Genomic DNA, 14418 nt, shown 5'->3' with positions numbered 1-14418 from the left:
TGACCATATTTGATGTGGCAAATGACCTGATATGCAACATTTCCTGTTTACTGTTGCACGGTTTAGAACAGAAGGATTGCACCTCACTGAAATAGTGCTGTGCTCCAATATTGACATATACTGTCAAGAACAGCATTGATACAACAAGACATGCCTCTGAAATTCGGATTTCCTGTAATTTTTCAAAGTGTTGTGCTTTTTTCAGTCAAATATTCCAATTTCTGCCCAGGACACTTGTCCAGGGAGCACGAAGTCCCCTTTCCCAACAGGTTGCTGTAGAGCTGCTGGCATCCTACCCTGCATCACCACAGGGATCCTGCTCCAGGGAGAGCTGGGGAAAAGGGAGTCCCTCTGTGTTATGTATTTTAGTTTTTCTGAAGGTTCTAATTCAATCCTCACATTTCTGGGCTTCTGACTGCTACTTCCCTCTGAGCCTTCTGTGATAAATATTGTGTAGATACATGTACACATATACCCCAGTGCATGACATGCATGCTGGGCCCACAGGGACACTGGTTTATAAATTAGTGATTCTTTTTTGTCCCAGTAACCACCCTGCACAGTCTTCCTCCAAAATCAGCCCACCCAAACCCTCCGTGGGTTCACAGAATCACTTAGGTTGGAAAAGACCACCAAAATCGTCAAGTCCAACCTTTGGCTGATCACCGCTTCATCAACCAGAGCTGGGCAATCAGTGCCACGTTCCACCCACTGTCTCTCCTGAGAGGCACAGCTTTGAAAGCCCAGCTCCCAGGGCTGGGCAGCACCAAGTTCAGACAGAGAGATTCTCCCTGTCACGAAGAAGCTGCTCTTTTATTGAGCCAAGCTCAGAGCTGGAGTGACACGAAGGCAGGAACATGGATTTCTGTCAGCAGCTCATGCTCAGCAGCTAATCAGATCAGAGGAGACTTGGTCACGATCCATTACCTGCTGCAGCCCTGTGACTAATTCCTAATGAGGCTTCTCGGAGCAGAGGAAGGATCCTGGGTAATTATCCCAAGAACCACACTCCAGATTAGGTAGAAAACTCAGGTGGAGCTTTAAAGGTCATTTTGTTCTGTTAGGAAGAGCTCCTGCCTTCCTCCCTTCCCTCGCTGTCTCCTTTGCCTTGGCTCCAGCCTCTCCCTGCACTGGGTTCAGCCATGGAGCTCCATGAATCCCACCTGTGGTTGACCCCCAAGGTCCTCTGTCTGCTCCCATCAGAGATCACAGCCTCATCCCCTCTCTCCTAATTTTTCCCTGTTCCTCCACCTCCTTCCCCTCCCTTGGTTTATCTCCTCTCTCGTAGGATCAGATAACCAATAGAGGTCTATTGATTTACCCCCTAGTCTAGTCTGCCTATAACCCGAGCTGCCTGCTGATTTAGCTGCTCCCCCACTTATCTCATATGTCATCCTTGGGTTTTCACTACCAGCAGCTATCATCACGGTGTAAAAAAAACCCCAAACTGCTTATTGTTAATTAGGTAAGAACCAGAACTCAGTGATTTGGATAATCACCAGCATAGTGAAAACAACCTGCCTATTATTTTTAAAGGCAAATAATAACAACAATAATATTATATCCACAACATTACTTGGTAAATGAAACCCAGTTTCTGTGAAACCAAAGATTAAAACAGCACTTGCCAAATTATACTCAAAGCAGAAGATGTAATGTAGCCCATTCATCTGAAAAATTAAAATTTGTGCAAGTACAAGGATTCAAGAAATAAAACCATCTGGGCAAATGAGCAATTAAATCCCACATTTCCTTATTTTGTCAAAAACTTGGGAATAACCTTCGTAAATTACATGCCCAGTGAATTTCCTCCTTCTACTGAAGTTGACTTCTTGCTAACCAGCATGTATTTATTTATTAATTCAGCCATGACCTCTATCTGTTGACTTCTGGACTCGCTCCCCATTTGGGACTGAAGCCATGGCTTCTAGCATCCAAATAAAACCTCTGTGACTTTTCCCAAAGATTATGGTCATTAGAGAGTCTCGAAAGCTGATCTGCAAACCTCTTACACAAACCAGCAGATCGGGAGGCACGGAGAGACGTGGGCAGAATTCTCCTTCAATTCTGATGGAAGAGGTCACTTTCATTTTTTTTTTAATGTTGGTATGTGTATCATACACAGAAGTCCATCAAAATTCAGTGGCAGAGGGCACTCAGACACTTCACTGAGGTCAGCCCTGGCTCTGCTCAGCTCAGCCTCATGTGAAGCCACCAGAAGCTTCAGGGAACTTCCAGAATCACAGCAAAGAGAAGAGGGGAAAGGCTCAGGAAAAGGGCACCCCTCTCCCATTTCCACCCCCTCCCTGGTTCCTGGGCCCTACCTTGCAGGTGGAGTTTGCTCTCAGTGCTTTGCAGAAGGACAGAACTCACAGAGTCCAGATTGTCGTAGCTGTTACAGCCCAGGGGGCCGGTCCGAGTTTCTGTTACCTACAGAGGGTGGTGAAAAGAGAGAATGTTCCCTTTGTCCGCAGCACCACACCTTCCCCAGGCTTTTAAAACCTTTTAATTCAAGGGCTCCTTGTCACCAGCTGATACAACCCAAAACACATCTTCCCCAGTTGGGAAAAAACGCCCCACCCTGCGCAGACACTGCTGATGTTTGGTGCAGTCACAAGCTGAAAAATCAGAATTAATTGTGTGGCTGCTTTCTTTAGGGTTCCTCAGGTTATCCTGGGCTTGGCAATGGGATCCTGCAGATCGATGTTTCTCACAGAGGATCTCTACTGGAGAACATTCAGAAGCCTGTAGAGGAATTATTCCCTGGCTTCTTTTATTGGACAGCAAGAAGCAGAGACGGACTGCCAGCCCACAGTGATGCCTGGTGCTCTCACAAAGATGTGGACACCAGCCCTGTGCTGAGGGTGCAAGCAGGCACAGATGACCTGAAGTGCTGCTGCTGTTGGTTTCCAGCCATGGAGGGAAGCTGCCCTTCTGGAATTCACCATGGGTGATTATCTGCTGTCACTGTTTCAATATCTCAATACAATTTCCAGAAGGGAACAGACTCAGCCATGAGACAGCACAGAACAATAACGAGAGCTGAAACCTTTCAGAAATGGCTAACAATGACGGCTCCATCCACATCACCTTCCCTGGAGTGAACTGAGCAACAATAAAATCCCTGCCCAGTGCAGGATGATTGCTTTCAGAGAAGGCAGCCTTTGAAGAGCCATTTTCCCTATTTTGTATTCTCTGAGCAGCTTCCCTTCCTTCCTGCTGCAACCCCCAAGCTGTCTCTCAGTCCGTTTCATTCCAGATGCCTCAGTAATGCCACACTGAGTTTTTCACCTTTTCTTGTAGCAAATTCAGCCGAGAGATGTTTTGCAGCCTTACACCCCCAGGAGACAAATACTCCTAGGTGTGACAGGGTTGTTCATTTTACAGACCTGCCTTTCCCTTCCAACCTCCATCACTGATCTGGGTCCTCAGCTCCCTCTGTCCCTTCCAGAAGTCACTGTCACACTGAATGAAAGTCTCCTATCCTACACAACCACCACGCTGCCTGCCCACCTCTTTCCAGACATTAGTGTCCCTGGGGAAATCAATTCTTCAGTCGAATAAGAGAAAAACTAACCCTGGGAACAAAACAACTTGTGATCAAAGGAGACATCAGGCTGGCAAAGCCCTGCCCCAAATCCCTAGAGAATCCATACAAGGCAGACAATCCTTTTCCTCTTCCTAAGGCAGTATGTGGTACCTTGATTGCTCCGGTAGAGATCTGGATCTCATGGAGTCTCCTCATGGTGCCATCACGGTCTACAAAGTAGGAGGAGGCGAGCTGGTGCAAAGCTTCAACGCTCTGGGTGGCGTTTCCTGACTTTCTGTCGAGGCGGCTTTTGTCCATGTACATGGTCAAGGCCTCCTCTCCTGCAGCAGAGAGAAAAGGAGATTTCAGGCTGCCAAGCAGGGCCAACTTAACAGGAGCAAATGGTGCCATCCACTGCACCGAAAGAAAGAGAAGTCCCACATCTCAAGAACTCTTGGAGGAATCCACCCTTCCTCACCAGGGGATATACAGGAGCCCCCTCCTCTATTCAGACAGCAAAGCCACGTCCACCAGACAAGTAAAGCAGCTGCACTGAATTGAGCAGACAACATTCTGGACATTTTTTAGGCAGCAGAGCTCTGCCACAACTGCTGCAGAGGACTCAGCCCATCTGTCCCCCTGGAGGAACATTCCCTCTGTGGGCAGTGCCTCTAGAACGATGCACACCTGACAGGAGAAGATCCCACTTGGTGCAAGTCTCTGTCTGACCTGATTTCTAGCAGGACTAGATGATGATTGCAGATGGAATACAGTGTGTGGGTAGGTACAGCGCACAAACAAATGTTAGTTGGGCCTCTGCAGCTTCCAGTGGCCTTGCAAAAAGGGAGGGGAAAAGGGATGGGTAAAGAGAATTAATCAGAGGAAAGAACAAATAAGGAAGTTAACTTGAACTAAGCACCCTTGCTGCCTTCTTTCCTCTCCCAGAGTCTCATTCAGGGAATATAAGTAGAGAGTGAGAATACCACACAAGATAAGGGACTAAAGCAGGTGAGTTTGAAATGGTAACCACAGATAATCTGGGAGTTTATCAGTTAAGAACTGATAAATGACAGCAGAGACCTGAATGTAGTGAAAAATATCTGAAAAGGACACGAAGCTGAGAAGGAATATTTACCTAATATTTCAATTTGTGCTGGGTGAGGCACGTTAAAATCCAGCTCATTCTTAGCATAAGGCTGCCACTGTCAGAGGTCTGAAAAGGTGGAATGTCATCCTTAACACATGAAACTTGGATTTTAGTAAATGAAGAGAAGACACAACGGGGGGAGGAATGTGCCATTTCTACATAACTCTCTTAATGAGACGAATGGTGCTTGTTCTGATTTGATAGATGAACCACTGATGAATACACTGCCTCTGGCAGAGATAGCATGGTCCAAAAAGTATGTACCACCACTTTCGAGGCCAGAAAGCATTTCACTCTTCATCATCTTTGCATAATTTTTTTTTAAGAGAACAAGGAGTTACTTTTCTTTAAAATTCTTATTAGCTGAAATAGTTTGATGCATCCAAATTATTTCTTTTATTGCATATATGAAAAAAATAACCCAAAATCCCAGTAAGCTCACCCCCTCACTTTCCCTGGAAATTTTCCAGCTTTCATCTGAAAGCCAAATGCCTGAAAACAAACTGAAAATATTCTGGCTGAAAATCAAATTTTTATTAGATTTCAGTTTTTCAAGCAATAGTTGTGTTGAGTATTCAGCCTTTGGCTTTGAGATGAAAAATTGAATTTTTTTTTTTTTTTTTTTTTTGGTGGAAAGAAGGTACTTTTCATCAAAATAATTGATCAGTTGAAATCTTTAAATTAGCTTTGCAGGACCCAAGTGGAGAAGTCAGGCATGAAAAACTTTGTCTTTAATAATTTGTTCAAAATAACAGACTAGCCTTCTACCAATGCCATTGCTACCTCTCACAAAAAAAAAAAAAACCTTTCCCTGGAAAGTAACCAGCTTTGATTTCCTTTATCACCATTACTATTTTTATGTGCTGAGCTTGTGAGGAGACCTTGGCAGGGATCAAGGCTCTGCCACATCGGGCTCTGTCCACACAAACAAAGTCAATCCATCTTCCAGAGGATTTAACCCCCTGTATCCAATGAGACACGAGAGGGGAATACAACAAACAGCCAGCAAGGCACAGGTAATCAAATATCTGTGATTAGTGTGGGGAACAGTGGTCACTGCACTGACCACTCTCAATGCATTTTCAGGGATCATCTCTTTGTATTTTTTCAGGGGGATTTGAAGGAACTTTGTCAGTTTTCATGAGTCGACTCATTTGCGGCTGAGGAGGCTGGATCATTGGGAAAATTTGAGCCAGAAGTTCTGGATCTCTCCTGCAACAGAAGCATTTAACTGCAAGGAGATGCAGCAGAGAGAAATGCGAATGGATGCTTCACTTCGTATGGCTGTGGCAGGAGAAGGAAGATCTGGGACAATTCTCCCCTTAGCTGTGATTCACAGCCACCAATTGCACCAATAACTGGGAAAAAAACCAACTTTTCCTGGAAAAATACCATGACTCATATTAATAGCCAAGGCACAAAAATCAGGACTTTTTTTCATTCCAACCTAGTCCATTTTCACCAGAGGAATGCTGAAGCTGGAATGCCTTGGCCAGAGGGCAGGCAGGAACCTGGGTGGAATCACATCAGGCAGCAGCACTGGTGTCAGATCACCACATCTCCTGTTGGATTTGGTCCCTCCAAAACACAAACCAGGCACTGAGAAACACAGCAGAGAAGAGAAATCTGTGCTCTGGGGCACTGGGGATGAGTGATTTCCCCATAAAACATGCCAGAGAATAACGCAGAATAACAGAGAATTGAAGTCCATGAACGATGCTGCTTTTTCCTGAAGGACCAGAGCTGTCCCCAGGATTGCGGGGTGCTGAGCAGGGACACTGCTGCTGGAAACCCATTTTTGTGTTTTTGCTGTCATTTTCTGCTCTGTGCAGAGCTGGAAAAGCACAGCATCCCCACGGAGGGGTCACATGGGAAAGCAGCTCTTGGATCAGGAGAGGTTAACAGAATTTTGCTGCATTATTAAGTCTTAATTTCTCCTTTATTAAGTAAATGATATGTTCAAAGTTGTTTTTCCTTGAGGGATTTTCCTGAAAATTGGCTCTCAGCTCTGTGCACTCCATCCCAGAGCCTGGACGGCCTCAAAGTGACCCTGCACCAGCGCCATTGTCAGAATTGGAGCAGAGCTGGGTTTTCACTGGGCTCCCAGGGGACCTGCCTGCTGTGTAGGTTGGAAGGCAGCAGAGCTGTTCCTCCTGTGGCCAGGTGTGAAAATCGCCGTGCTCAGGTGCTGCTCCGTGTCCCACCGTCCCGGGCGCCGTGCAGCAGCTGGCGTCTCAAAGCCAGACAATTCCCTGTGCGTTTGTCACTCGTCTGCCACCTCCTCAGACACCAGAGCTACAAACAACCCTAATGCAGGGCAGCACTGCTCGGAGCTCTGCTGAGGAGACGCCAGGTCCTGGGAGAGCCCCAGTGCCAGGACACGTCTGCTTTTCTGTCCCAGAGCTCTTGTTTAGCCCACAGACCGCGATTAGAGCGCATCCTCCGTGCATAATGCATGCCCAGCTCCAGCTACATTTTCCCTGGGACTGCCATTGCCGAGATAAATCCTCTTTTTTCTCCCTACCATGCTCGGGGCTGGTGGGGCGTTCAGCTCTCCCCTCCAATATCAGTTCTCATTACGAGTCTCTGCATATTTAAAGTTGTTGTGTTGTAAAACCAGGAGAAGAAACAAGCCCCTGTGAATAATTTACAACCTCACCCAGGCAAAATTAAAAATATATTTTACCATCAAAGGTCTTTCTTGGTTTGAATTTCCACGGATGTGAGCGGCAAGAATAAGAGGAATGTCAATGGAAAAGAAAGTAAACCCACCAAAAAAAAAGAAAAAAAAAAATTTAAAAAATCTCACTTTACTTGGCTGCAAAATACGGTCCTGAAAAGCGAATTCCTCCATAAAAAAGCAGTTTATCTTTACCCAGACTTCATTAAGGCCTGAAGAAAGCAGTCACTTGTGCTCTTCAATGCTTAGAAACCTCCTTCCTCTCACATTTCTTGCTGATGGAATGGACTTGTTTGGGTGCCGGGACTGGAAGAGCAGCCCAGGGATCCTTGAAAGACATCACCACACCAGAGGCTATTTGACTTCAGGGGAAGTGTGCCAATTTACCTGCCACCTAATCTGTGCATGAATCATATGCACACATCTAATCTCATCCCAGTGTCTGCAGAGCGCTCTGGGAACAGACAGATGGCCAGAAATTCCTCAAAGTTGGCTACAAACACGGCAGTGAGACAAGGCTGGAGGTGAGGCACATTAGAAGAGGCAACGACAAATTCTGAAGTAAAACTCAGCCTTTACCACTGCAGAACCCTCCTCAGAGTTAGTTGTTCTTGGAAGAAAAGCACTTCAATGAAAGAAAGGCACACCCCAAAGGGGGAAAAGAACCGTGAAGATAACAGAGAAGAGGAAAAAGAGCCAGGAGTAAATATCAATAGGAGCTGCTGATTTTCACCCCTCCACTGCTCAGCAGTAGCTACTCGGAATGTTCCTGCAGCACCACCAGCAGCGCCTGCTCAGGAGTTTGTGGCCCTTCAGGGCTGTCTCTGATGTCATCCCTGACACATTCTGTGCACACACAGAGCTCTCTGCAGCCCTTGCATACACATTTTGAATTTCACTGAACCGCTGTTTCTCCAGAAGTCTGCTCCATGTTAATGCATTCAGCCTTCTGGCCATCTCTTCCCCTCTGCTCACGCTCCCTGCCCAACTCCTTGAACCCCCTTTTCCTGGAGCTCTTTAGAATTCCTCCAGTTCCAGCAAGAAAGGATGGGTTTTTTTTTTCCCCCTGCATTTGTTTCCATCCTGTGAAAAGAGGGATGAAGGGGTTCTGTTGCGAAGCTGAGGGCGGTGGTGCAGGGCTGGCAGGACAATCGCCCAGCTGAGGGACGTGTTTCTCCTGACTCCACAGTGGTCAGGGCAGCACAGGGCCACAGCTCCCTCCTCGCACTCTGCAAGCATTTGCAGAGGCTCTGGGGACACAGACGGGCTCTGGGAGGGGGAGCTGCAGCCTGGCCTGTGCCCTCCCTGGAAAGGACGACAGCGGGGGATTTGGTCCAGCCTCCCTGCTCTAGCAGGGTCACTCCAGAGCACAGGGCACAGGACTGCATCCAGCTGGCTCTGGAATGTCTTCTGAGGGAGGCTCCACACCCTTTCTGGGCAATCTGTTCCAGAGCTCCCAAGAAATTCTCCCTCACGTTCAGCTGGAACTTCCCGGGCATCCGTTTCTGCCCGTTCCTCTTCTCCTTGTGGCTGGCACCACCAAGATGAGCCTGGTTCACACTCTAGGCACCCCCCTCCAGATAATTACACTCATTAATGAGGTCTCCTCTCAGCCATCTCTTCTCGAGGCTGAGCAGCCCCAGCTCCCTCGGAACAGACATCCCGCTCCCCTCACGGCTGCCCTCGCCCCTGCTGGACTCACTCCAGGGATTCCGTGCCAAACTGGACACATTTCCAGCACCGCCCTGTGCCCTCCCCAGCTCCCCAGAGCCCCCCTCAGCAGCAGCCAGCCCGGGGTGCCACCTACCTCCCAGGGTGGCAGAGATGAGCAGGTGTGTGCCGTACTTTTTGATGATGGTGTCGATGAACTGCTGCGTGGTGGGTCTCCTGCCCAGCAGGCGGATGCTCCTCTGGAACTCGGGCATCAGGGGCAGTGGGTTGTGGAGCAGGTCCCTCCTCTCGATGGCTGTGTTCCTCACCTTCCAACGGGCAAACTCCCTGTGCCGCAACACAGGAACACAACACGGGTGAGGCTCCCGGTCTGGAGGGGCACGGAGAGTCACCAGGAGGGGGAAAGGAGGGTGGGGAAGGGGCCAATCCTGTTGGACACCCCCACATGGATACACACACTGGGGAAGGGGAGGAGAAGAGGAAAATCGAGACGTTACTGCACAATAAGCGTACCCTACAAGGATCAGGCTGGCGAGGAGGCGCCCTTGGAGTCATTGGAGGCGCCTGTCAGAGAGCTGCTCTTCCCTAAAACAAAAGCAGGCTGCTCCTTTCAGCCTCCCACACTTTGGGGTCTTGCACTTCTCCAAAAATCAGCAAATTCTGGTCTTTGTCAGCAAATTGTAGAGACGACAGATCTAGCCCAAACTGATCATTGCTATATCCCTGCTGCCCACAAGTCTTCCTAGCACACTTTCGTAAAGCAAAGCTGAAGAAAATACATTTTCTCCAAACATTTTCGTCTTTCAGCACCATGAGTACGACAAAAGAGCATTTTGGAAAACAATTTTTGAGATAAACCGTGTAAAAGGATGGATTCAGGTATAAGCAGAGTCCAGGATGAAAGCGGAGGTTTCGTTCATGGTTTAGAAAAAAAGAAAAAAAGAAAACCAAAGTGGTTCTCAAATCCATGCTTTTAAACTGAGAGCAACTGGGAAAAAAAAATAAAGTTAATGTTTGCAAAAGCAGTTCTGTATTGCAGGTATCCATTTTGAAATGACACAGGGAAATGCCTAGAGAAAAGCTTGCACACCTGCAATCTAAAAATCAGGCCTCTGAAACATCACCAGCTGAGCACCTGAAAAATGAGAAACCTATTAATGTCTTTCAAAAAATATTGAGTAAAGCCTTCCTTAAAGGAGAGGATGTTATTTATACCCATTTTCCTACAATGCACCTGCTCTATCTTAAGTTTTCTTCCAGACCATCAGCTCACAGACTTTTCTGTCACTTTCCCTTCTCCTTCTCCTGTAACTTTGGCTTAAGACAAACATTTTATTTAGATTATAAGTGCTGTGGTTTAATCCCAGGTGGCAACTCAGCTTCATGCAGCCACTCACTCCTCCTAGAGAGGAAGAGAGGCAGAAGGGTGAAAGTGAGAGAACTCATGAGCTGAGATGAACAGTTTAGCACATAAAGCAAAAGCTGCACGGGCAAGCAAAGCAAAACAAGAATTCATTCCCCACTTCCCATCACAGTCTGGAGTTCAGCCATCTCCAGGACTGAACAGAGAAAGACAAATTTCCTCACTGCACATCCCCCTTTCCTCCTTCCTCAGCTCTGCAGGCTGAGCATGATGTGCTGTGGTGTGGGATATCCCTGGGGTCAGCTGGGGTCAGCTCTCCAGGGTTTGTCCCCCCTGCAGCTCCTTGTGCATCCCAACCTTGTCACTGCTGGGGTGGGATGAGAGGCAGAAAAGCCCTGACCTGTGTAAACTCTGCTCAGCAACACGCCTGTGTTATCAGCACTGCTTCCAGCAAAATCCAAAACACAGCCCCATGTCAGCCTCTATGGAAAAAAAATTAACTTTATCCCAGTGTTTAATTTAAGAAATTTAATAACGGTGTTCTCTGGGAATGCTTGTTTAGCATCAGTGTGGCTCAGCAGTAGCAGGTAAAGCTGAGGAAGCCCTCACGTGCAAGAGCTGACCAAGAGTAAACTTGTTTGAGAAAATTAATGCTGCTAACAAGGAACAAGCTGAATTCAGCAGATACGAGTGGAATGAAGATGAGGACCAAGGAGACTTTTCCAAGAGAATGAAGTAACTTCAGAAGGAGGCCAGCCCAGTGACTGGTGAAAACAAGAAGAATTTAAGGGAACACTGATCAGAATTAAGGATTTGGGGTTGAATTTGAGGATTGGGTGATTAGCTGGCACAGGGATAATTCTGAGCAGTGAACTGGGACAGGGGTCCTCTCTGCAGGCACCCAGCTCAAACTGCAACCCAGCAAAGGCCAACTGGAAACCTTCAGGCAGACTTGGCATTCCCAGCAGGATCCTGGGCTCAAACCTGTCGCTGTGGCTGGTGTGGAATAATCCATAACACCCAGTGCAAACCAGGAATGGCAACCCCTGGCCCTGAGGCAGCACTTCCCATCACAGGGTGTCCACCCAGCACAACAACCCCTCCTGGCTGGCAGAGGCCCTGGCACACAGGGAGATTCAGGAGAGTCAGCTGCAAAGCCAGGATCAAAAAACAGATCTTTTCTGCCCAGGTTGATTCTATACCCAGTCCACTCTGTGTGTGTGTTAGGTTATTTGATTTAATGTCATTATGCAGGTATTTATTTGATTGTGCCCCTTCACAACACTCCACACTGCCTGACAGCTGTTACATTCACCAAAACAGCAAAGTGCCGGCTATTTACTTCAAAATACCTACTTACACTTGAGTTAATGCCCCCTCTGTAGTTCCTTGCTTTCACAAGCCAAGTGAAAACGCCAAAACAAAACACACCTCTCATGTATGTTAGAAGAGTCAATAGTGTCAAACCTTACAATCTGAAGAAATGTCCATGTTTTCTAGAAAAACCTTAGTCAAAAGGCAAAAAGCCCCCCATACAACAGGTTCTTAACACAAAGAGTGACTGAAACAGATCATTGGCTCCCAAGTGTCTGCAGATAAGAAATACATCACCAGTGTATTGCCTTTATGGAGCAGAGGGTATTCTCTGTTGTCTCAGAGTTGTGTAAAAGTTGATTTTAATGATAGATAAAACTTTGAAGACAAATAATTTCTCTCTGACACTACAAAGAGGTTTGTCTAATCGTTCCAGACTAGTGTTTCAATCCCAGATCCTGCTACAGAAGGAAAACCCCTTTGAGGAAGGAATGGTCCCTTCAGCAGTTGCACTGCATGGGAAGAGGCAGAGCTGGATGCTCAAAGACAGGCAAGGTTTTATAATAAACAGCCATGCCCATGTTCCCGTCAGAAAGATCATAACTAGCAAGCATAGGAAGAATGCCATCTGTGCTTCCTCTCCGAAGAGACGATTACTGCTTCCTGTAAAACCCCAGCACACATTCAGATTCCTGCTTCCTGCAGTATCCATAAAGTCAGGAGGGACCGGAGCGCTCCAGAGCCAGCATGTTTTCAGAAAGGGCTGAGGGAACATTTCACGTTCCCAGTAAAGTGCAGAGAGTTAGGTTTTGCTGCTTTGCAATAGATAATTTAGCAGCAAAGCCCATGGAGTTGAAATGTGGAGTTGGTCAAGTATTGCTCCCTGTTCTCCTTCAGGGAAGCTGTGGCTGCCCCTGGATCCCTGGCAGTGTCCAAGGCCAGGTTGGACATTGGGGCTTGGAGCACCTTGGGAGAGTGGAAGCTGTCCCTGCCCATGGCAGGGGGTGGGAAGAGATGGGCTTTAGGGTCCCTTCCCTCAAACCACTCCATGATCCCATGATTCCATGATCCCAGACCCTGGGAGTGCCTCCATTCAGGGTGTGGAGATGGACAGGGCAAACTGGGAAGCGATGGGCAGTGAAGGCAGGAGGAGGCAGGAAAGGAGAATGACATTTTGATAAACAATGTGTCCAAAGGGAAAGCGGCTTCATTTCTTACATCAACTCCAACATCACCTTTTGACACCACTGGCAGGAGGCAAAAGCAGAGAAATCGCTGCCATATCTTCAGCCTTTCCTGCTGCCAAGGGCCAACCCCAGCCCCCACTCCTGCAGCAGATGAGCCCTGAGCAGATCTAAGGCATGGTGGTGGAGGAGACTTTTCCCACCCAATCGTTATTGACCCCTCCCCAGGGCACATCAGGGAGGTGAAAGCCCAGTTCTGCTCTGCTCTGCCTATGCTTGGAAGTGTGGCTTTCCCAGCTGACAAGAAAAGCTGAGCAAATATGTTATGATGAATAATTTATGCAACTAACTTAGATGTTTATCTTCTGCTCATAGAATATCCATGAACCAGCTCCAGTTCCCTCTAAGTTATGCATTATTTGAATTTACTTAGTGACATTTTTCAAGCTTTTTTTATAGGTTCTACATAGCATTTGGCTGGTTTATATCTTTGTGTGCTGTTGATTCATTGGGATTGGAATCAAAGAAAGGTTAAGTTGGGAAAAGAACACCAGTGGGGTCATCTGCTCCAACCTCAATGGCCAAGCAAATGATATGGCCTTGTCAAGCTTCCTTTTTAATGTCCAAAAAATACATTTTAAACGTGGCTCGCTGAATTCCAATATTTTACATGGAAAGCAAACCTTTAATGCCAACAATCTTCCATGCAACCTGCAGAACCCTCTGCTGCAAGGTGCACCTGAGGCCAAGATTATGGTACAGTTTTGGAAAACAGACTTAACATTAATAGGTATGGCTACTGAAATAATTTAGAAATATTGAGGTCATAAAAAAATAAAATTCTATTTGCAAGGAACAGCATAGATCCAGCCTTAGGGAATGTTCCAGCCTGAAACTCCTGAAGCTGCTGAAGAAACACCTCCAAGAACAGGTTCTCTATTAGCTTTCAACTCTAGATTTAATTGCATTTTCTGCAGAAGCAGAAAATCAGCCAACATGAATTCAGGGTGCCGGGTGAGGTGGACAGTACTCTTGTCTGTTTGTCACTGCTGAATCCTCCCACCTGTGAACCATGGGAGGATTTTCCAAGGCCTTGGATCAGTGGATAATGGGTGCAAAAGGGCGCTGAAACCTTTCCTCACAAAACCATCCTGGGCTGCCTTTCACTCCTTACTTCCCTGAGCCTCCAGCGGCACCACAGTGTCTGTGCCACCACCTGGGACACCTGTGGAGGTGAGCCTACAGCCACCGAGGCATTTCCAAAAGAGGAACATTGCCCTGTGCATCACTTCTTTGCCAGGTGAAGAGGTTACAAAGGCTCGACCAGGATTAGGGGGCACCCCATGGGACAGCTGGGGTTGGTACAGAGTTTTCTGACCTCAGGGGAAATGTCAAGCAAGGACCTGGACTTCTGCCAGCAGGGAACCTTTGAATGGCTTTGGGAAGATGAGAAACCTCTTATCAAGGAGGAGGAAGGGTCCGTATTCCTGAGGCAGGGATGGGATGAGGAGAAACTCTGACCCAAGGTCT

At 47.2% G+C, this 14418-nt stretch overlaps 1 protein-coding gene across 1 annotated transcript in view; it reads right to left on the bottom strand.

Moving 5' to 3' along the window:
• Positions 1–14418, bottom strand: part of BRINP1 (BMP/retinoic acid inducible neural specific 1) — an 87506-nt gene that overhangs the window by 17171 nt on the left and 55917 nt on the right. The window contains exons 3-5 of the mRNA XM_040083541.2: positions 9164–9354; positions 3701–3870; positions 2325–2430 (exon numbers count right to left, since the gene is read on the bottom strand). Coding sequence (XP_039939475.1) covers positions 2325–2430; positions 3701–3870; positions 9164–9354 — 467 coding nt within the window. The remainder of the gene's footprint in view (positions 1–2324; positions 2431–3700; positions 3871–9163; positions 9355–14418) is intronic.

The sequence above is a fragment of the Hirundo rustica genome, chromosome 20 (assembly GCF_015227805.2).
Source record: "Hirundo rustica isolate bHirRus1 chromosome 20, bHirRus1.pri.v3, whole genome shotgun sequence".
Lineage (NCBI taxonomy): Eukaryota > Metazoa > Chordata > Aves > Passeriformes > Hirundinidae > Hirundo > Hirundo rustica.
Note: the sequence above shows the minus strand (reverse complement) of the source record. Positions and strands in the feature narration are given on the sequence as shown.